Genomic DNA, 22,993 nt, shown 5'->3' with positions numbered 1-22,993 from the left:
GCAACACACTGATGGGCTGCATGTGAAAAGGAAAGAAGTCCAAGCAAATCCTATGTAAAACAACAGCATAGAGAGTAGGTGGAGTCATTTGTATGTGCTGAAAGCCTTTGCATGCGCTTGGTGTTTGTTTTGAGAGTGAAAGCTCCAGCTCACGCTAACTACAAATAAAAACAGAAGTAACTCTCACACCAAAAATGGACAATACCATCTAGTGCCCTTAGTTGTAGAAGCAAATAAATAAATGTACAGTGATATCATACCTGTTCCCAACAAATGACTGTTTCTGTTCCCGTTGGTCAACACAATTACGATATAAATCAAAAATTCCACATAAATTACATGTTCTTCCTAAAACTCTTCAAGGTTAAAAAGTACCGTTGTGCTAGTCTTAGTCAATTTGTGTTTGGCATTTCCCTATACTGTTATTTCTTTGGTCTCTTGAAGAGTTTGGTAAAGGTGTGCTTCTTGCGGCCCGTGCTGGAGCCTTCAGTGTCGTCTCCTGTGGAGCCGCTGTCCTCGTCCCCCAGGTTCTTCTTGCCTGTGATCTGAGAGATTCGGCTGCCACCCTTTCCTGTTGGCAGTGACGGGCCGTCCTGCTCGGAGGTGTAGATGAGAGAGCGCATCGAGCCAACTGAGGTGAGGCTAGACGGCTGAGAGTGGATCTCTCCGAGACTGGCACACTTCTCCATGCCAAAGGTCTTTTTCTGCAGCAGTGGGCTGTCGGTGGAGGAACCACCATTGGATCTGGACAGCTTATTGTAGAGTGGAGTTGAGGTGCAGCGCTGGGCATCGGCGTACTGAGACACTGAGAGAGAGGAATCCGATTCGGATCGGTTCAGATCCCTACATGACGGGACAAGGAGAGAAGAGGATTTCAGAATCTACACATTTGCTTTCCCTTAGTCTGTTAGTTTCAATTTTTGAACTTCATGCCAACACGAAACAGCACTCGCAATCCATTTACTTCAATAAAGCGATGTTTTTCCAAGTGAAACATTGGGAATGTAGTTTGCAGTGGAATATGGTGAAGTCAAAGTCAAGATGACTTTTTAACATCTATCATGATTTGCTATTATTCCCACAATCTTACTATTTATGGCTGCATTGGCAAAATTAAAAACTCCAGCAGTAACCTTAAACAAGCCAAAACAAAATTATTTAAAAACTGCAGAATTATTTAAAATATTTAAATGATTTAAAAATATAATTATTATTATTATAATTATTATAAATAGTTATACATAGAAAAAAATATGTTCCCTATCTGTATATAAAAAAATCTTTTTTCTTTTTCAGAACCAGTGCTATTTTAGTATCACTGAGACACTATTATAGTATTTTTGAATTATTTTTTGTTTTTGTATTTTCTGTTTTTATTTGAATTTTATTGTTTTGTTATTTTATTAGTTATTGTTTTTGAAATATTTTTTTCAATATTTTTTGTATTTTCTGTTCTTATTTTAATTTTGATGTTTAATTTTATTTTTTTGTTGTTTTATTACTTATTGTTTTTGAAATATTTCTATTTTGACACAGTTTTGTTACTTTTTATTTCCTTTTTAGTTATTTTTAGTTTTCATTCATTCATTCATGTTTATTTTATTTTCGAGTACCAAACTGGTTTTGGGTTTTAGTTTTAGTTAACCTTGGATGGAACAAGTTTAAATTTAAGTTCAAAATTACGAAGACCTTCTTTTTCCCACTAGAGTAATGTCCAATGAAAAATTAAGCACAATAAGACCAGGAATGATTGTAAAGAAAGTAAATGGAGTCAATTTTGATTTCATGTTGACTTTTTCATGCTGGATTAATTCGGTTTCTCACTGTGTTTACATTTAAATAGTTAAATGGAAATGAACTAAAAAGGTGAAACCATAGAATGGAAACCATAGAATTGTTTAGCATAGAATAGTTCAGTATTTAACAATAACAGGGAAGTTATGGACGGCCTACACACATGCTGTGTGTGTGCACAGCAAACAGTGTGTGAGGTACCCAATGCTTTCAGTTCTCTGTTCACTGCGTGAAGCAGTGAACCCTGTTGGCGGCAGACCTGAAACCGCCTCCATAGAGGTGAAGTATGAGGAGCGGTACTGCAGCGCAGCAAAACGAGAGCCGGAGGAGGAAGACAGGAGTGAAGTAGACACGGTGGAGGGATGAGACAGAGAGGAAGACAGCGACGGCACAGGGAGAAACTCCACGTGGCCGATTGAGTGGCTGCGAGCCTGCCGCACATATGGGTGACCGGGAGGCCGCAGGGGCCCGACCTCACTCTCACCAGCCTCTACCAACCTCTGAGAGCTCAGGTTCAGCATAGGGTCTCCGTGTCGTGACCGAAGGGACATCAGGCTGGGAGCTGAGGAGAGGCACACACACAGATGTTTGTCTGTATTAGTGAGCGGATATTCAAGGCATTCAGATAATCTAATCAAGATTCTGTCTCATATAGTGTTATAGGTCGTCCAAAACAGAGGGCTGTGTATCTGTTACATTTTGATTTTGCTTAGCTAAAACTTTACAACAGAAATGACTCATGACTAGATTAACTAATCATGCTTTAAAGGGATAGTTCAGCCAAAAATGAAAATTCTGTCATTAATTACTCACCCTCATATTGTTCCAAACCTGTAAGACCTTCATTCATCTTCGGAATACAAATGAAGATATTTTTGATGCATTCCGAGAGCTCTCTGACCATAGACCGCAAGGATCCTTACACGATCAAGGCTCAGAAACGTAGCAAGGAGGTTGTTATAATAATCCATGTGACATCAGTGGTTCAACCGTAATGTTATAAAGCTACGAGAATACTTTTTGTGCGCAAAGAAAACAAAATTAATGACTTTATTGTGTCACCCTGTAGCGCCATTTTGGAGAGTATCACATACGTTGTTTACGTTCAGATCAAAGCGTAAACAGCGTATCCGCGCACATACGTTGTATAGGTTGTTTACATTCAGTGGATACTCTCCAAAATGGCGCCATAGGGTGACGCGGAGGAGAATTATTGAATAAAGTAATTATTTTTGCTTTCTTTGTGCATAAAAAGTATTCTCATAGCTTTATAACATTACGGTTGAACCGCCAATGTCACATGGATTATTTTACCGATCTCCTTGCTACGTTTCTGGACCTTGATCATGGTAATTACATTGCTGTCTATGGGAGGGTCAGAGAGCTCTAGGAATGTATCAAAAATATCTTAATTTGTGTTGTCTTACGGGTTTGGAAAGGCATGAGGGTGAGTAATATATTATATAATTAAAATTTTTTGGGTGAACTATCCCTTTAATTAATTTTACATACTTTTATCACATGTAGGTAATGTTTCACGCCTGCCTTTGTTGCAAGGGATGAACACACATTTTGGAAGTTACATCTGGGAGGAGTGTGTGATATAGTGATAAAAGCACATTAACTGTGGTTAATGAAGGAAAACAGAGCTAGGGAGGAAACAGAGCTGATGATGTGGCACAGGAAATGAACACACAAAAGTGTAAAAGCATTGCAAGACTGCAGAGTGAAGAGGATAAGTGTCCACAAAAACTGCACGATGACAGACATGTGGTTTTTCAGCCTGCACGAAAATAATACAGTGATGCAGCTCTTGGTTAGCTGTATGAAACTTTTAAGATGGATGATGACTGTACATTATGCACTTATTACACGGCTACTAAACTAATAAATGAATAAATGGACATGAAATATTGATTTGAGTGAAATTATTTTATGTCAGAAAACTATGGAGTGATACGAAAGATGTGAAATTAGCACGGCTAACTAGGACACTGGGTCTCATTCACCAATAATTGTGTGGATTATGCATATTTACATGCACATGAGAACTTTTCACTAAAAATGATCACCTAATTCACAACACATGAAGTTCTGAACATTGTTATAATCTAATAAAATTTAGAGAATTCTAAATGAGCAACTGCGTGCCCGAGGTTTTCACGTTGAAATAGATTAAACCATAATAAGGACACCAAGAGTGTGATTTTTTGCGTATGTTTGGTTTCAGTTGTTCCTACATTTAGAATTAAGTTACTGATGAACCATGGTTTGTTTGTTAAAACGTTTGTACACAGATGTCATGTACAAATTTGCATACATGCATGCACAGTTAGTGAATGAAACCCATTGTCAGTTTGCGACAACAAATTATAAAAGTTTAACAGTATATACAAAATCAATGTACAAAAACATTTACGCACAGAATTTTGTAATCGTCCATTCAGAATATGGGCTTTGCACACTGCTTAACGCTGGGTTAACATTTTTTAACCACTTTTTGCCAGGGTTTAACAAAGTTTTACCCCCTAAATTGTGAAAAGAGGGTTGACAACTTGATTTTAACTCTGGGTTAGCCTAGTTGCTGTGCTAAAGACACATGTTGTGAATCACAACCTAGAAACCCAGCAACACAGAACAAAAATAATATATAACCCAGGGTTAACTATTTCAGTATGAAAAGCCCATAGATATAATAAAAAGAAAGCATTGATTTAGCTAGCATCTGCGCTAGCTATAGAGCCATGTTTTGCAGCACATCTTCAATATACAGTGTGGTCACACTAGTAACATTTTGGCTGAATTTCGCGGGCAAAAAAGTCAGGGGTCAGCAACCTTATGGACATGAAGTGCCATTTTTAATTTTTCTGGTTAACCACTGTGCCAATAAATCCCCCCACCCCACTTTTTAAATGCATGCTGTATTTATAGAGTACATAAGCATTTTTAAATGTTCAGATAAAAATCTATATTTGATTATCATGCAAATAGTTTCTGAAGCATTTTTTCATAATTTTTTAAAACTTAACATTTAAAAAAAATATATTTTAATGTTTAAATTAGACTTTGAATAACATATTTGCAGTGTGATTCTACTGAACACCACTGTATGTGTATGTGACATGTCAACTGTGCATGCTTTAATTGACGCACACAGAGATCGTAGATTGCGCGGCGCAAACACAGAAACATTCAGGAGCTCAGAAACTTGTCAATGCTGCCCTGCGACTTTTATTAATCGATACTGAACAACTACATCATTTTTCTCAGCAATGCCTACTTTGATTTGATTGGACATCTCAATTATTTTGAAATTGACTAGCACTGTTAGACCACTGAGGCATTGATCTGAAGTGCCTTGTATGCACAGCGGTCGCACGCGTGATTTGCCGGAGTCACGTGCATCTGTAGACTAGCGCAAGCTAATTCTCACACTTTAATAGTATTTATAACTCCTAACAGGCTGTCTATGAGGAATGATTACCTCAAAATGTACGAGAGTATGCAGTTTTCCCTATTGCTTGCGTGCCAGTGATTATCCCTCTGTGTGCCACTGGTTGCCGACCACTGGTCTATGTTAAATACTGTAGAGATGTATCAAACACACCTCACACAGAAGTCACTTTTAAACCAAGCAACTTTTTGTGTGGCAATTTCACACGACCAATTGTTGCAAAATCTGCAAAGCAAAAAACCCCTGATCGTGTGGATCCCTGTTGTAATGAATGGATTTCGCAGCAAAACTTTGCCAAATGACAGTAACTGTGACCGCACCTATTTTGGAAAATTAGGTTGCCATCAGTGCAGACATGGAATCAGTGGCTTCTAATTCGTAACATCTACAATAAGGATCGCAATAGAGCTGGTAAAGCTCTTATATTCACTGAGATGAATATAAACAGCAGCACTGATTCCACATCTGCACTTTAAAAGTTTAACAAAGGATTAAAGGTGTCTGTTTAAGAGCTGGATACACAATTTCCATCTAGGTCTTAAATGCGCAGTGGGAGTGACATAGAAGGGTTTGCTTTGTGTTAGCATTAGCTGAAAGAATAAAGGGGGTGCTGCCGACCAGGAGGGATTGGTTTCCACAGGGATTGGCTCTCGGAAGCCACAGGCCAAAGGTCGCTCACTCGCCGATCCATCTGCCAGGCGGCATCTGCGGACATTAGCCAATGATATCACACCACGAAAAGGCAAAGCTCAACGGAAAGCGTAATCGCCATGTATTAGGGTTAGACAACTGGTCACTGGATCATTTTAATATGGTTATAGACAGCTGAGAAGCTTTATATCATGACAAAGATAAATATGATCAGATTCAGCACTATTAAAAAAAGTGTGTGTGATAAACTCACATTGCAGGGTTCCTGGGGAAAGTATGTCCTCGTCCATGTCGTCTAGGTCATCGGATAGCAGTAGGTGTTGGGGTACAATGGGGCGGATGCCCAAGAAAGCAGGGTCCAGGTTGAGGGCAGAGGCCAGAGACGACATGCCAGGGTTATTGACAATATTAAACCCTGTCAGAATCTCAATTTGCTGCCATCGATGAAGCTTTTCTCTCAGAGCAGCGGTCACTTCTCCCAGAGCTTGTCTGCAGAAGTGAGAGAGAAAGAGAGGTGAGGTTTGGTCTGGTTGCTCTACTACACTCTTAACTATGGTTCCATGAAGAACATCCATGAAACCTTTCCAATCCAAAAGGTTCTTCAGATTATTAAAAAGTTCTTAAAAATAGTTATTTTAAAAAGCCCTCCTTCTGGAACCTTTATTTTTAGCTGTGCAAGTTAAAATGAGTCTTTATCTCTGGTGACTCACTTGGCTGTGAGGATTTTGTGATCAACGTCATCCAGTGAAGAGCTGTGGGCCACGTGGAACGTCCCAAAGAGAGTTCCTCTCTTCTTCTTGATTTTTTCTGCCTGTTATGGTGGTCATAACTTCATAATTAATGGATGTTCAACTAGTAGATAAATATATTTAATATTCAGTTAAAGCTTGTAATCTCTGAGTATTTGAACATCTTACTCCTTCTTTAGCCACTATGAGCTGTCTTTCCGCTTGCTGTTTCTTAATGTTGTAGTACTGTACTTCCACCTCGTGTGTGAGCTGCAGCCATTTCTGCAGAGCTTCAGGAGGAGACCAGCCGCTCCTCAACTCCAGCTCCCTTTCAGCCTTCTTCAGAGCCATTCGCACCTAAAACAAACACACAAGCTCATAAATATTGACTGTGTTTCAATGTTTTGAGGAGGGAATTGTGTAAAACCTCTTCTGTGCCACTTCAGCTGTTCCCATGGTGATGGGACACCTGTAAGGTCAATCTGTGAGAGTCTGTGAGGATATCCAAACATGTTGCTAATAAGCGAATGGTGAAAAGAGGCATGTGTTTTGGTATAAACATGCTTTTATTTTACTAGAGTTTGGAAGACTGATAGAAAAAAGTACCCTCTTTTCAACAAAATAAATTTAAGGGGAGGTACTACACATATAAATGATAACTTTTATATAACTATTAAACTTTTTGCAATATTTTGCATTCAAATAATAGATCGTTTTACAATTTATTTATTTTTTATCTTATGTTTTTATAAATGCTATGCATTTAAATGAATTTTGGCATTGTATTTTTACTGGACTACAGTATATAATTTTTTTTTTGTGAAGAATTGTACATATTTAATGAGGCAATGCCTAATTTGCAAATTTGAAATAAATGACTGTGGCAAAGTTGTTGCCCTTGGCAAGGTTTCATTTTGATTAAAGTAAAAAAAAAAAATCCTTCTCGCAAGTTGTACATCCTCTTAATAAAGCCTTGTGATACCTGTTCCAGCTCCTGCTCTGCATATTTCTGTCTGCTCAACTCGTTCTCGGTACCCTCACGCAGTTCTCTTAGTCTTTGTGCCTCCTGCTTGGCTGCAACAATCTCGCTTCGCATCTCCCGCTCCAGGTTGACCTTCTCCTCCGCCACCGTGTGATGTTCTTCCTGCGCAATCTGCAGCCTAAACATAAACACATTATCAATCTCAAACTGAACCACCATAGACTTGTTACTTAACCAACCAGTTAATGTAGTTTCCCTCAGTCACCAGTAGGTGGCACGCTACAGAAATGAGTAGAAATAAAAAGGGAAGTGGATCTGCACTACCACACCTCTTCCTTCTCATGACAACTGAACAAGATGTGGCTTGTACAGTGTGGTAATTCTGTGGTAAAACGTCCTTACAGATTTACAGGGAAATCCCACCTCTCAGCTATACACTGGAAGACCATTTAGAGTTTCCAGGACATGGATGGCTAAATTTTGTTATTAATGTGGCTTAATGATGCACTTGGTTGACAAGTCTTTGATTCAATTTAAAATAATTGCAATCAGCTTTGTTTGGCATATATGTGATATTATCACAGTGTAATATTTCCTTGGATTTCAGTTGATGCATTTTTCTCCTTTATTAGTCAAAGAAATGAGAACGAAAGAGAAAGAGGGTGGGGGGGGGGGGGGCATAAAAGTGGAGAGGACTGTACAGGGTAGCCTTCTCTCCTGCTGACGTAGTCCCAGTTCAAACAGGAAGTGAGGTATAAATCAAACTGTCATTGATATGACAGCGGCCAAGGCAGAGTGTAATACTCATAACTTGGAGGGGAGCAGAAGATAAATGAAAAGGAAGGAAATGAACAGCAGAGAGAACAAGTAGAAAAGTTCATAAGGGAAAAAAACTTGACAGCTAGACAGACAGACAGACAGACCAATAGACAAAGAGACAGACCGATAGACAAACAGACAGACCGACCAACAGACAGACCGACAGACAGACAGAGCGAAAGACAGACAGACAAATAGACAGACCGACCAACAGACCGACCGACAGACAGACCGAAAGACAGACAGACCGAAGACAGACAGACAGACAGACAGACAGACAAACAAACAGACAGACACAGACAGACAAACACAGACAAATAGACAAACAGACAGACCGACCAACAGACCGACAGACAGACCGACAGACAGACCGAAGACAGACAGACAGACAGACAGACAGACAGACAGACACAGACAGACAGACAGACAGACAGACACACACACACACACACACACACACACACACACAGACAGACAAATAGACAAACAGACAGACAGACAAACAGACAGACAGACCAACCGACCAACAGACATACAGACAGACATACCGACCAACAGACAGACCGAAAGACAGACACAGACAGACCGACTGACCAACAGACAGACAGACATACAGACAGACAGACATACAGACAGACAGACAGACAAATAGACAGACAGACAGACAAATAGACAAACAGACAGACAGACAAATAGACAGACAGACCGACCGACCGACCAACAGACAGACAGACAGACAGACAAACAGACCGACCAACAGACAGACCGAAAGACAGACACAGACAGACAGACAGACAGACAGACCGACCAACAGACAGACCAAAAGACAGACAGACCGACAGACAGATAGATAGGCAGACGACAGATAGACAAATACATAGACATATACAGTAGACAGACAGACAGACAGACAGACAGACAGATAGGTGTATATACAGAGAGACAGACAGATATGTGAAATATGAAATGTAAAATATGAAAGCCTTTTGCCACAGAAATGCCAGTTGCATCACACAGCACGGACGTAGTGCAGATCAAAGTGGAAACAAGGTGTCCTGATCTCTGTTCCAAATGGGATTTAGTGTGAAGGATATGACAGAAATGCCATGCACTTAGATCCATGTGCTGCTCTGTAACACTGGCCATACCTACACTGTGACTTAATCACATCACACTCAACAAACATTCCTCTTTTCCTTGAACAAACTAATATAGATCACCAAACTGCATCCTTCTCCTTATAAGGCCACTGCTTTAAATTAATGCACCGTAAAGAAAGGATGTTTGAATCATGAGTTTCTCCGGGACCTCTGACCTCTGAAAAAAGACAGAGACATGTTCTCTGTTCTGCCTCAGCGCAGTGGGCGCCAGCTGAACTGAGAGTGCAGCATGATAGTGCAATTGTCTGAAACACTCCGAGCCGGATTCAGCACAGCACTGCCCGTCCTTTTGCCATTTAAGGACTTTTGAGGGATGCTTGCATCACCCTGCAAGAGTCTTTTGACCTGAACAGACAAAGATAGTAGGAAATGAAAACACTTCCACCACATAGACCAATTCCTCTTTTTGTCTTTAAATAAAACATTAGCGTATATTTGTTTCAAGTCACTTTAGACCTAATAAGTGTATATTCATAGTAGTTTCTGTCTTGTAAACATTAACGTTTCAATAAAACATGAGCTTTTTAGGAATTATTTATCTAATTAAGACTGGCTGCCATTGAAAATGACAAATATATACAGTTTTATGTGTTTTTGAAAGAAGTCTCCTGCATTTATTTGCTCAAAAATACAGTAAAAACAGTAACATTGTAGTAACATTGAAATATTATTACTTATTAATATCATTATTAAAATAACTTTAAATTTTTTAAAAATATATACTTTATTCATGTGATGCAAAGTTGAATTTTCAACATTCATTATTTCAGTCTTTAGTGTCACTTAATCCTTCAGAAATGATTCCAATAGGCTGATTTGCTGCATTTCTTATGATTATCAATGTTAAAAACTGTTGTGCTGCTTAATATTTTTGTGGAATCGGTGACATTTTTTTCAGGTTTCTTTGATGAGTAAGAACTTTAATAAACAGCATTTATTTGAAATTCAAATCTTCTGTGACATTATATATTCTTTTACTTTCACTTTTGACTAATTTAATGCATCCTTGCATTAATGAGTTAATATTAGTTCAATATTAGAACTTTATTTATCTAATTAAGACTAGCTGCCATGGAAAACAACCAATACATACAGTTTTGGTTATACAAAAATGTCTGAAAGGACAATGCTGTGACAAATCAGAATCAAGTATTCCAGAGAGCTGTGTAATAAAGTAAACTAAAATAATGAAGTATGAAGCAATATGCATTAGTGTTCATTAGTGTAACGGAAGGCTGTTGTTTACTAATGTAATATAATTCTCTGATGAATCATGCTATTAGAAGAGTGACATAGCCTACTGTGCTGTAAGCCAAGTGTGATGCCATGTTCCTAACTGAACAAAAACACTAAAATAGTAGATCATTTCACGTTCTTAAAGCCTCTTTGTCCTAATATTTCATCAAAATGTCTGGAACTGACTAACATTTCAAATAAAAATAAACATTTGACGATACTAAGTATAGCTGCTCCTAATTCAGAAACCAGACTAAATGTACTTTCAATGAGTAACAAAAATAAAGGTATTTTCAAGGTTATTTTCAAACTTAGCTGTGGCGAGCTGTTGATTACCACAGACATATTCATATTCATCCCTCACAGTGCAGTGGAAGTGTTTACGGTAACTACAACAGGCTTTACTGTGAATAAACATTTAAAATATGCAATTAATCACCCTAACGTGTTAACATGAGACTGACAAAATCACTTAGCAATTCTGTGATGTCATGACCAGTTAAATCTTGTTTTTTTAAGATGTTAAGATATGATGTAACCATCTGTGAAAGACTGTTTACAATACAGTTCTTCAAATTCAACCAACAGGAATTCATCGCTAACTTACAAACAGACGTTCCTCCTTACATCTAGAAAAGTTGTTCTGCCTCAATAAGATGATTTTTTTTTTTCAACTGTCATGAAATATGAGCCTCACAGGTCCACTTTAAAGTCTTTCCGGCCGATTAGCTGTTTTTTGCTGTAAGCCTGTTTCCTGTTCATTTATTATACAAACTGAGGGACAAACTGAGTGCTTACTTCTGCTGCAGGTCCAGCAGGCTCTGCTCAGCACTCTGAAGCCCTTCGAGGTCCTTCATCATCTTGCCAACGTGGTCCCTAGAATTCCGGTTCTGGATGTAGGCAAACCAGCAGCCCCCCACTCCAATCACGATAGACACCACCAGCATCAAATCCTTCAAGTGACTGTGTTTGCTCACTGCCAAAAAGGGCAAAAAAAACAAAACAAAAAACAACAACACTTGAGTAACAATAAAGTTGATTGTCCACCTTACAATTCTGTCATCATTTGCTCAATATCATGTTGTTCCAAACTTTATTTTTTACGTAAAACACAAGAGAGGTTCAGCTGAATGTTGATGTTGCTCTTCTCTGTAAAATGAAAGCACCTATTAACAATGGACATCATATTATATTGGCAGTGTTTTTTTTTTTTACAATCTGTGTCTTTCGCATTTTCTGTATTCAGTTCAAAAGTCTGGGGTTGGTAAGATTTTGTAAAGTTTTTGAAAGAAGTCCCTTATGCTCATTAAGGCCTCATTTATTACACAATAAAGTAAAATTGTGAAATATTATTACAATTTAAAAATAGTTAGTAAAAATCGTTTTCTTAGTGAATATATTTTAAAATGTGATTTATTCCTGTGGAGGCAAAGCTGAATTTTCAGCATCATTACTCCAGTCTTCAGTGCCACATGATCTTTCAGAAATCATACTAATATGATGATGTGCTCAAGAAATATTTCTTATAACTATCAATGCTAAAAACAGTTGAGTTGCTTAATATTTTTTGGGGTATTTTTTGATGATAAATAGAAATTAATTTGGAAAAACAGAAAAGTTACACTTTATTTTGATAGTCCACTTTAGACATTCTACTAACTATAAGTAACTTTGTAACTACATGTCAACTAATTCTCATTAATTTGCAACTACATATCTACTAACTCTCAGGGTAGACTGTTAGGGTAGGTTTAGGGTTAGTAGAATAAGTTGACATATGCTTGCAAAGTTTCTTATAGTGAGTATGTTGTATGTTGTGGACCCATCAAAATAAAGTGTTAGAAGATATTAAGCAGACAGTCTACTAATACTCTAATGACTGCTAGTTGACATGTAGTTGCAAAGTTACTTACTGTTAGTAGAATGTCTAAAGTGGACTATCGAAATAAAGTGTTACCAACAGAAATTCTTTGTAACATTGCAAATGTCTTCACTCTTGTCACATTTGATCATTTTAATGCATTCTTGCTGAATAAAGGTATTAATTTCTTTAAATAAGTGACAGTAGTGTGTGAATGAATGTACACAGTGCTGTGTGCATTAGTGTATCACATGCTCTAAAGACAGTGATGTCTTGTGGGAATTATGACTCTTTTTCAACACACATTCCATTCGTGACCCCAGCTGACCCTGACATGGCCGAAGCAAATTAGCGTTTTCTTTCCAATGCTTATGTCTGCTATCTTCAGTTAACGTCCATTTCCAAAGTTGTTTTTCATACCAAAATATAACAGTTAAAGTATTTGACTAATGGGTTGAGGATGCTTTCATCATGTCAACCAAAAATGCAGTTAAACATGACAAATAAAACCAGAATATTCTTTTTAAAACAGACTTTACCAGGATATGCAATAGTGGACTGCCTTGACTTTCTATGAACTAACAAAATCACAAGCCCAAGAGTATGAAGAAGGTATATGGAAAAGCGCCCAGGATTTTTTGGCAGGAGTAATACATTAAATTAGGGTCTGCTCAGGCTGATTGTCTTCCTGTCTCTACAACTCCAGCGTAACATATGTGGCTGTTGCACAACATTGAGATATAAAACACATGCACATACCGCTTTTAGCAAGAAGAACAGTAATACAAACAAGTAGCAATCTACTTCCCAGAAGCTCCCAGCTAGGATCTAACCATGCAGGACGTATATACACATCAGGAGTTCTCTATCACATCTGTCTTAATCTATTTTGCATGCAGAAATGACGGCAATAAATAACTCCAGAGAGGTGTTCCCCACAACGGTGGCGGCATCAGCTGCGTAATGGGAAGATTTGGATGACTGGATTAGCAAGAGCTATTTCCATCTGCGATTCCGCTGCTCACATCCTGCCCAGGAAAATGGCAGGTGACGGGACATGTAGCGGTGCCAAAGTATTTGTGAGTGGACGGTGTTGAATCTTTCAACCTTGACGCTCACCCATCCTAACCGGCTTGATTTGGGCTCAGGTTAAATCTCCTGTGGGGCTACTGAGGCCGGCACATTATCAACTTCTGTCTTGGACTTCCGTCTTTTCACTAGTAGTGTTTGATAAAAGAACTCTGTGAATGTATATAAATGAGTGTTTTGTTTGCATACATAATCTTTGACCAGGTCTAGGGATTTTGGATGGCAGAGCGTCCTCATTTCTTCATGTGTAAGTGCTAAAGCTAAAATTTGTAAACAAACACTAGGCCGATTTTCCATTAGTGATACAACACCATGAGACACTATAGTAAGATCGTCTGGAATAGTGAGGAACCTTCAACCGTGGACAGTATAAACAGAGAGGCAAATAACTGCCATAGCTGAGATTATTAAGAGGCTCTGGACGGAGTCTGGAACTGGGAGGGATTCACAGACGCATTGGTATATTTATACAGTATATAAAGTGATTACATCAAATTCCTTCAATTAGTTTGACTTTACAAAAAAACACAAGGCTACAACAAATTTTAAAACATTTTTAACCATCACAAAAGAATGAAAAACTGAATTAAAAAAAATATATATCATTTTATTTCAAACAGCGAGCTAGACTTAGGACTAGTAAACTACCACCTAGCAATCACTCAGTGCAAGTGTTTAATCTTTTAGATGTCACGGCCCACCCAATACGATCATACTCATTCTTGGGACCCTCATTCTAAAATTTTTAAGTTATCTTTATAGTTTCTTGCATAAAGACTAAGACCAATTTGAAATGTGAAGAATCACTAATATAAATATTTCTAAAATATTTGGAAAATATTTAGCTTCCATTATATTACATAATATAATTTTGTGTACATAATATATGTGTGTGTATTGTGTATATTTATTATATATATATATATATATATATATATATATATATATATATATATATATATACACACACACACGTACACACACATGCATGTATATATTTAAGAAAATGTTATGTTTATATATTAAATATATTTATATATACAATATAAATTATATGAATATAAATATATACAGGTGCATCTCAATAAATTAGAATGTCATGAAAAGTTCTTTTTTTTTTGTAAGTTATTTCAAAAATTGAAACTTTCAAAAGTTTTTTTGCTTTAATTTTGATGATTAGAGCTTACAGCTCATGAAAGTCAAAAATCAGTATCTCAAAATACTAGAATATTTACATTTGAGTTTCAATTAATGACCATCCCTACAGTATAAATTCCGGGTATCTCTTGTTCTTTGAAACCACAATAATGGAGAAGACTGCTGACTTGGCAATGATCCAGAAGATGAACATTGACGCCCTCCACAAAGAGGGTAAGTCACAGAGGGTCATTACTGAAAGGTGTGGCTGTTTACAGAGTGCTGTATCAAAGCATATTAAATGCAAAGTTGACTGGAAGGAAGAATTTGGGTAGGAAAAGGTGCACAAGCAACAGGGATGACTGCAAGCTTGAGAATACTGTCAAGCAAAGCTGATTCAAACACTTGCGAGAGCTTCACAAGGAGTGGACTGAAGCTGGAGTCAGTGCATCAAGAGTCACCATGCTCAGACGTCTTCAGTAAAAGGGCTACCAAGCCACTTCTGAACCAGAGACAACGTCAGAAGCATCTTACCTGGGCTGTGGAGAAAAAGAACTGGACTGTTGCTCAGTGGTCCAAAGTCCTCTTTTCAGATGAAAGTAAATTTTGCATTTCATTTGGAAATCAAGGTCCCAGAGTCTGGAGGAAGAGTGGAGAGGCACAGAATCCATGTTGTTTGAAGTCCAGTGTGAAGTTTCCACAGTCAGTGATGATTTGGGCTGCCATGTCATCTGCTGGTGTTGGTCCACTGTGTTTTCTGAAGTCCACAGTCAACGCAGCCATCTACCAGGAAATTTTAGAGCACTTCGTGCTTCCTTCTGCTGACAAGCTTTATGGAGATGCTGATTTCATTTTCCAGCAGGACTTGGCACCTGCCCACACTGCCAAAGGTACCAAAAGCTGGTTCAATGACCATAGTGTTACTGTGCTTGATTGGTCAGCAAACTCGCCTGACCTGAACCCCATAGAGAATCTATGGGGTATTGTCAAGAGGAAGATGAGAGACACCAGACCCAACAATGCAGATGACCTGAAGGCCGCTATCAAAGCAACCTGGGCTTCAATACCACCTCAGCAGTGCCACAAACTGATCACCTCCAAGCCACTCTGAATTGAGGCAGTAATTAAAGCAAAGGGAGCCCCTACCAAGTATTAAGTACATATACAGTAAATGAGCATACTTTCCAGAAGGCCAACAATTCACTAAAAATGTTATTTTTTATTGGTCTTATGAAGTATTCTAATTTGTTGAGATTTGGGGGTTGTTAAATGTGACCTTAAATCATCACAATTAAACGAACCAAAGACTGAAACTACTTCAGTCTGTGTGCATTGAATTTATTTAATACACGAGTTTCACAATATGAGTTGAATTACTGAAATAAATGAACTTTTCCACAACATTCTAATTTATTGAGATGCACCTGTACATGTAAATAATTTCAAAATATACAGTATACTGTACGTGTGTGTCTTTATATAATATATATATACATAATAAATATACACAGTACACACTCACACATATTATATAAACCAAAAACTTTGCGATTTATCGCGATTAATCATTGCCCAGCACTAGATTTTTTTAAATTTCTCATACTATAAAATGTTTGGTACTATTGTGAATGTGCGTCAAAGACTGACAGGGAAAAGAAGAAATTGTTGAATAAAGTTATTTTAGTTTTCTTTGCAAACAAAAAGTATTCTCGTAGCTTCATAAAATTACGATTAAACCACAGATTTTACATGGATTATTTTAACGATGTCCTTACTACCTTTCTGGGCCTTGAATTGTGTCATTTATGTTGCTGTCTATGCAGGGACAGAAAGCTCTCGGATTTCACCAAAAATATCTTAATTTGTGTTCCGAAGATGAACGAAGATCTTGCAGGTTTGAAACGACATGATGGTGAGTAATTAATGACAGAATTTTCATTTTTGGGTGAACTATCCCTTTAAGATGTTGTGTCTAATGCGTTACAAAAGCACTTTTCGTACCACCAACATCTTTAACAGGTTTGACTCTGGCTGATGTTCTAGGTAAAGACATTCACATGAACTGTCAATCATATGAATGCACTCGACTTTTCCAGGTCTCTCACCTATTTATTGATAACATCTGTCCCATCATCCCTCACTTCTCTGTTTCACCAGCTGTACTTGGGTGTCACGGTTGACATTAACGGGACATACCTCTTCTGTCTGGCTCTTATACTCCAATAAGCCTGGCTATTTTCAGATGCAGAAGATATTTGCTCATGAGAAAAGAAAACAGACTAAACCTTCCCTTGATTTCCCTTGAGCTAGTGTTTTTCTAAAACCTCTAAAACAGGAAGGAAAATTAAGAAAATGGTTCCAATAATTCAGTAGAAAGATAAAGCAAATAACTGGGTATTATTAAATGGATTATTCTACTTCTGGAAGCCAATCAGTCTATACAGCATTTCAGTCACACTATTACAACAAAAATATTGATTCTTCTATTAATATTTGTGTAATGATGCAACTCTAACATGATTAATGGACAGTTCAAATGAATTAAACTTATCAACTCCTGCCAACAAACTGATTAATTCAAATGGACAGTTTTAACTGATTCACAATAATGTATCGATCTTACCAACTCTTGCCAATAAATCAGAATTAATTCAAATGGACAGTTTAAAATGATTCACAGAAATGAATTAAATACCAATTCTTGTCAACGAATAAGAATGAATTCAAGAAATGAAGTGATCTTTCAAAAACTTGCAGATGAATCAAAATTAATTAATTTAAACTGATTCACAGAAATGGATCTTGCAAAATCTCACCCTTGAATCAGAAATGATTGATTCAAATGGAGGATTCAAATTTTCAAAAGGATTCACAGAAATGAATCAAACTTACCAACACCTGCCAATGAATCAGAAAAGGTTAATTTAAATGGAAGGTGATCAAACTCATTCATGGAAATGACTCAAAATTAACAACTACTGCCAAAAAATCTGAATCGATTCATTTAAATGGACAGTTTGAACTGATTCACGGAAATGAATCAAAATGACCAACTCTTGCCAATGAACTAGACTTTTTTTCATTCAAGTGGACAGTTTCAAATGAATCAATATTACCTAATCTTGCCTACTTTTGCTACTTGAGTTTAAATCAGAGACACTATTTAAACATCTCAAATTCACATCACAAGTCATGAGACAACATATACAGTATAATATATGACCACAAATATATGCTACTCACGTGGAGATCCAAAAAGCACTGTGTCCAGAGCCTTCAGCTGTAGTTTCTGTGCATGACTGCGGTCTGGTATCTTCAGCACGGACAGAAGCAGGGTGGCATTTTTCACTGCAAGTCTGTGGATGGAACCATCTTAATCACTGAATTCACTTCAGTCCAAAAGCTGAAAAACTAACTGTGGGGATGCTAACTGTAAGCTACCTTACCTGGGCAGAGCTTTTCCACTAATGTCATTCTTCCTGAAGGAATCAACATACTGAGGTAACTCCACACAGTTGATGAGCCAATCTTCAGCTTCCTCCACTGTCCAGCTATACACTATAGACAAAAAAAATCGTAAGCACCGCTAGTGGTTTAGGGTGCAAGAGGACACTGAGAATATTGCCATGAAAGATGTATTGAACAAATGATGGAAGCTTTAATGCTTTCAGTTCCACAAACATAATGCTTTCACTTCTGTATGCAGGTAAGGTGGTGTGGGTTTATAATGTGGATTATCTGGGATGATTTTGAAATGACCCTAAATGGTTAAATGCTTTTCACTGAAATAATTAGCCTGATGAGATGTGTGCAAACCTTCAGAGGCCTTCCAGGTATTCCACATGTCCTCCACTGTGATCAGCATATCTGCTCTATGGAAGCTGTTGTGTTTTGCTTTAGGGTCATGGTACTTCAAGTCTTCCCTTAGAAACTGTTTGAGGAAACAAAGACTGGAAGTTAGCATTCTATGATGTGGTGGTTCTCATCTGATGGGTTGCGACCCAAAAATGGGTCACAGTTTGTTCTGATAGGGTCACATGCAATTGGTAAAAAAAAAAAAATGTGAATGCAACTATATAAACATTTTTATTAAGTAGTGCAAAAATAAATAGGCATAACAATTTTCAAACGCAAGGAGAAAAATCCAGCACCCAGATCTTAGCAATAAAACAGTCATGTTAGTCTACTAGTCTGGTTTTGATTGTTTGTGCTTCTAGAAGAAATTTCTTTTTACAGCACTGTGTATTTGCATAATTCAACATTTGGCAAGAGAGGTAAAGCCACAGCAAACAGTTGATTAACTTGTAATGTTTGTCTTGGGTTGCTGTGAGCCAGTAGTTCTACTGTAGAGCCTCAGACAACCTACATTATGTAAACGCTGACAGTTTCACTGGGTCCAGTCGCCTCACGATCCCTCAGATCAGCTCTGACTGTGTTAAAGTTTACACTCACAGGACTGTCTATGGCCTTGGGCAGGCTGCTGTCGGTCAGCAGCAATACTGTTTACTCAGAGTGCTCAGATGTGACATTCTCATGAAAAAGGAATCGCTTTGGGTGATTCAAAGAGAATACAGAGTGCTTTTTATAGCCTATGTTCATAACCCATAATCATGGCAAATTATTTTTGTTTGCATGCAAAATTGTCATGCCCATCAAACGGATGATGACAAGCAGATCCAAAAATGGATTTTGAATTTATTTTTCCCAAAAAAAAAAAGGTTTGTATATGTGATAATTAGGTTGCATGATTATTGTAAAAAATATTATATATATATATATATTTATATAAAAAAAAACATATTGTACAAAAGTGTTTGAAAAGTAGTGACAGGAATCACTCATCTAAATTGAGTCCAATCAAGCCACACTTTCCAAAGATCATTTACATTTACATTTATGCATTTAGCAGACGCTTTTATCCAAAGCGACTTACATTGCATTCAAGTTACAGTTTTTACATTTTATCAGCTCTTGCTTTCCCTGGGAATCGAACCCATGATCTTGGCGTTGCTAGCGCCATGCTCTACTATTTGAGCTACAGGAAAGCTCAAAGATCATTTGCTTTAAACAGACAATTCCACCCACCTATCACAAACTACTATGACTATAACTACTATGAGTTAAGTAAAAATATTAAAAAAGAAAAACATTACCAAATATACAATGAGTACAATTTGTACAACCAGTACAGCTGTACACTGCAAGCCAGTATTTTGTACTTCACTGTGCTGCACTGTCGTACTGTCAAGTATTTGTAAAGCACTTTTGACAATACATAGCCTATTTCAAAGTAGCTTTACAGAGATCTATGTCTCTAGTAAGCAAGCCAAAAGCCACTGTGTCCTTTCAAGCAAGCACTTGTTTGTACATTGGGCACAGTGCACTATGCTGCAACGTCAACCTCTCAACACAGCAGACCACAAAACCACACACAAATGATGCAGCCCTCACCCCATCCGTCTCTGTCACGTCCACGCTGCCGTCTGCATCATCGTCCATGTCTTTGTGAATGCTGCGGATGGCCTCGAAACTTAGCAGAGCGTTTTCGTCATGGCAAAGCAGCTCATCGATACCACACAGTTCTGAAGAGAGAAAAAAAAACAATATATAAGTCAAGTCCACTTGAACTACACAATTTGTTATGTTACAAAACCTAGTAAGCTAACAGAGGGATCATTTTAAGCAACTTAAGTTAACAGTTAACCACAAGGTAGCCATATTAACTGCCATCCAATATATTGGCCAAAATCTATGGCAGCATTGCATGTATTCAGAGAATGCAATACCAATATGCGAAGCTTAGTGAAAAATACATTCATGATGGCAGACAAGTTAAGAGAAATACACTTATTACAACAAATACGCTTATATTTTTCAGCCTTGGCGGCCTTGTTATTTTTTCCCACAGGCATTTTGGAAAAAGGCATTCAGAATACATAGTATAGTCAAAGTTAAAACACTATAACGTGCGAACCAATCCAACCATCTATGAGATGAATCACGACATTGCAAACTCTGATGTGAAGCAAAAAAAAAATATTTCTCTCAACTCTTGGAAGATTTTAGCATGGTAAAGGATATGACAATGTTAACATATTTGGTGTTGGCGGAATAGATCTGCTACACTGCTGCTGTTGGTTATTGCTGTTGTTGTAGATTATTGCTGCTGCTGCTGCAGCAAAGCAAGTAAAGGAATTTGCTAATGCCAAAATATACACCGATACAGTGCTGTGAGTATTTAACAGTATTAAAGTATTGTCGTGTCGCGCCGTGACGCAACGGCTAAAGCCTGTCTACACTGGAACAAAGCAACCGTTGCAGATCATTTGAACTTTGTGTCAGTACGTCATAAATACAATGAAGCAGCAGTTTACTGTTGGGGATTGTAGACAGCATCACTGATTATAATGAGCTCTATAGTATTTTATTGTGCTGTGCCACTCGAGTCTGGTGTAGACATGGTGTAAGGCATACTGCTGCTGCACAAAACCCATAAAAAAATAACCTGTAGCAGATCTATACAGGTGGAGCTGGGGAGGTGGAGGGTTACAGAGGAACTTTGAAAGCGTTCTGTGAGCTGCTCTAGCGAATGCTACCCAGCCATTTACATGTAAAGCAGCATGCTCATTGGCTGCGTATGCAACATGAACCAATCAGCTTGTGCCAAGTAGTTTAACGCTGTGAATATCATCGGTTTGCGTCAACGACCCATCAGCCTGTGTTTCATGACAGAACTTGGCATTTAAAAAAAAAAACAATCAAACAAAAAGACAAAGTTACAAGGCTGTGTACTTAATGGCTTTAATGAGGGAAATAACTACAATCCCATGAAGTATTGTGAACAACCAAACTGAACGGCACGTACTTATTATTGATTGGTGGATATTTCTTTGCAGAAACATAGATAGAACAAGTATTACACTGAAGTATTACACTGCTAGTTTAATAAGATGTTAACTACAAATGACATGAATTGTAGACAGTTAACTGTGTTTTGCAACACAGCTAATATGCACTAACTCATTACAATCATTCTGGGCAAACGTACTTCTTAAGCACATACAATTACTGGAAAAAAAATAAAAAATCTGGAGTGTCTTACTGTATCTATTATAACTGCACAAAAAGCCAAGTTAAAAGCCTTCTTCAAGAGCACAAAGGGCCTATTCAGACCCAAATGACCTTGAAATGAAAATGACTTTCATTTAGTCCCCTCAGCGAAATTCATGCATCATCCATGGGTGATGTTTAAATCAAATTCAGACTCATTAAAAAAGCTATCTGTCATTTCACCAGCAAAAACGCCAACTGTACTTGTCTGTAGAGTTTGGAAACTAAGCAAGGATAAGGAACTGATCACTTAGTGATGATGTACAGCTGAAAACTGAGCCAACAGCGGTGCCTTTGTAAGGGTCCAATGTTTGAGCCCATTGTAACAGGAGAGTTCAATTTGAGGGTGACGCTCAAATACGGTTGGTAACTCATCCACGTAAGAGCCATAAAGTGACTTTTAAACTATTTATAGATGGAGACACAGCACAGCTGCTGAGGTATTGTAGATATTGCTGTTATATGGCAGTGTGCAAGACTGGATGTCCTGGAGTTAACCTTTGTCTCACGGAATTAAAAGACTTGATTATGGAGCAGGTATTAACTTAAGAAATCAACCATTCCAAGCTTCTTTTTTTTTTTTTTTAAATGGGCTCATCTGACATTTTACAGCTAAGAGTGGATACAATTAAAAATGCCTGTATTACAAGTCCATGATTAAATGGTGTTCTTTCCGGCTGATCCATTTTGATAAAAGTAACTTTTAAGGCCATACGATCTGCACAGCTATTTTTGTCCCCAATTCACAGAAGGTGAAACACAACAGTGTCTGAGCAAAACCACTAAACAAACATGCCACAACCACAAGTCTTCAAAAAGCACTTGTCATCACACATACATGTTAAGAAACATAATGACTCGGAGAAAACCGTTTGCAAATGTTGACACCACATCCAGTTTAGCTTGCTAACTAAACTGAACTGAAGTTAATGGCTCAGATTTACCAATTTAAGAAGCAAGACAGACTGATTT

General features: G+C 37.7%; 1 protein-coding gene across 10 annotated transcripts in view; it reads right to left on the bottom strand.

The window, feature by feature from the left end:
* Positions 1–23: 23 nt before the first annotated feature.
* The window catches only part of stim1b (stromal interaction molecule 1b), a 28,536-nt gene continuing 5,566 nt past the window's right edge, over positions 24–22,993 (bottom strand). For 4 of the 10 annotated variants that reach the window (XM_058757794.1, XM_058757793.1, XM_058757795.1 and 1 more), the window contains 12 exons: positions 20,363–20,493; positions 18,728–18,842; positions 18,358–18,469; positions 18,155–18,267; positions 11,623–11,800; positions 7,610–7,787; positions 6,817–6,984; positions 6,610–6,710; positions 6,153–6,388; positions 5,867–5,953; positions 2,293–2,356; positions 24–843 (listed from right to left, as the gene is read on the bottom strand). In XM_058757794.1, coding sequence (XP_058613777.1) covers positions 423–843; positions 2,293–2,356; positions 5,867–5,953; positions 6,153–6,388; positions 6,610–6,710; positions 6,817–6,984; positions 7,610–7,787; positions 11,623–11,800; positions 18,155–18,267; positions 18,358–18,469; positions 18,728–18,842; positions 20,363–20,493 — 1,904 coding nt within the window. In that variant the 3' untranslated portion in view covers positions 24–422. Of the gene's footprint in view, positions 844–1,995; positions 2,357–5,866; positions 5,954–6,152; positions 6,389–6,609; positions 6,711–6,816; positions 6,985–7,609; positions 7,788–11,622; positions 11,801–18,154; positions 18,268–18,357; positions 18,470–18,727; positions 18,843–20,362; positions 20,494–22,993 lie in introns of all 10 variants that reach the window. The other 6 variants (XM_058757798.1, XM_058757799.1, XM_058757797.1 and 3 more) reach the window with 4 other exon arrangements.

Source organism: Onychostoma macrolepis, chromosome 21 (assembly GCF_012432095.1).
Source record: "Onychostoma macrolepis isolate SWU-2019 chromosome 21, ASM1243209v1, whole genome shotgun sequence".
NCBI classification, from domain to species: Eukaryota; Metazoa; Chordata; class Actinopteri; order Cypriniformes; family Cyprinidae; genus Onychostoma; species Onychostoma macrolepis.
The sequence above is the reverse complement of the archived record's forward strand: the minus strand, read 5'-3'. Positions and strand labels throughout refer to the sequence as shown.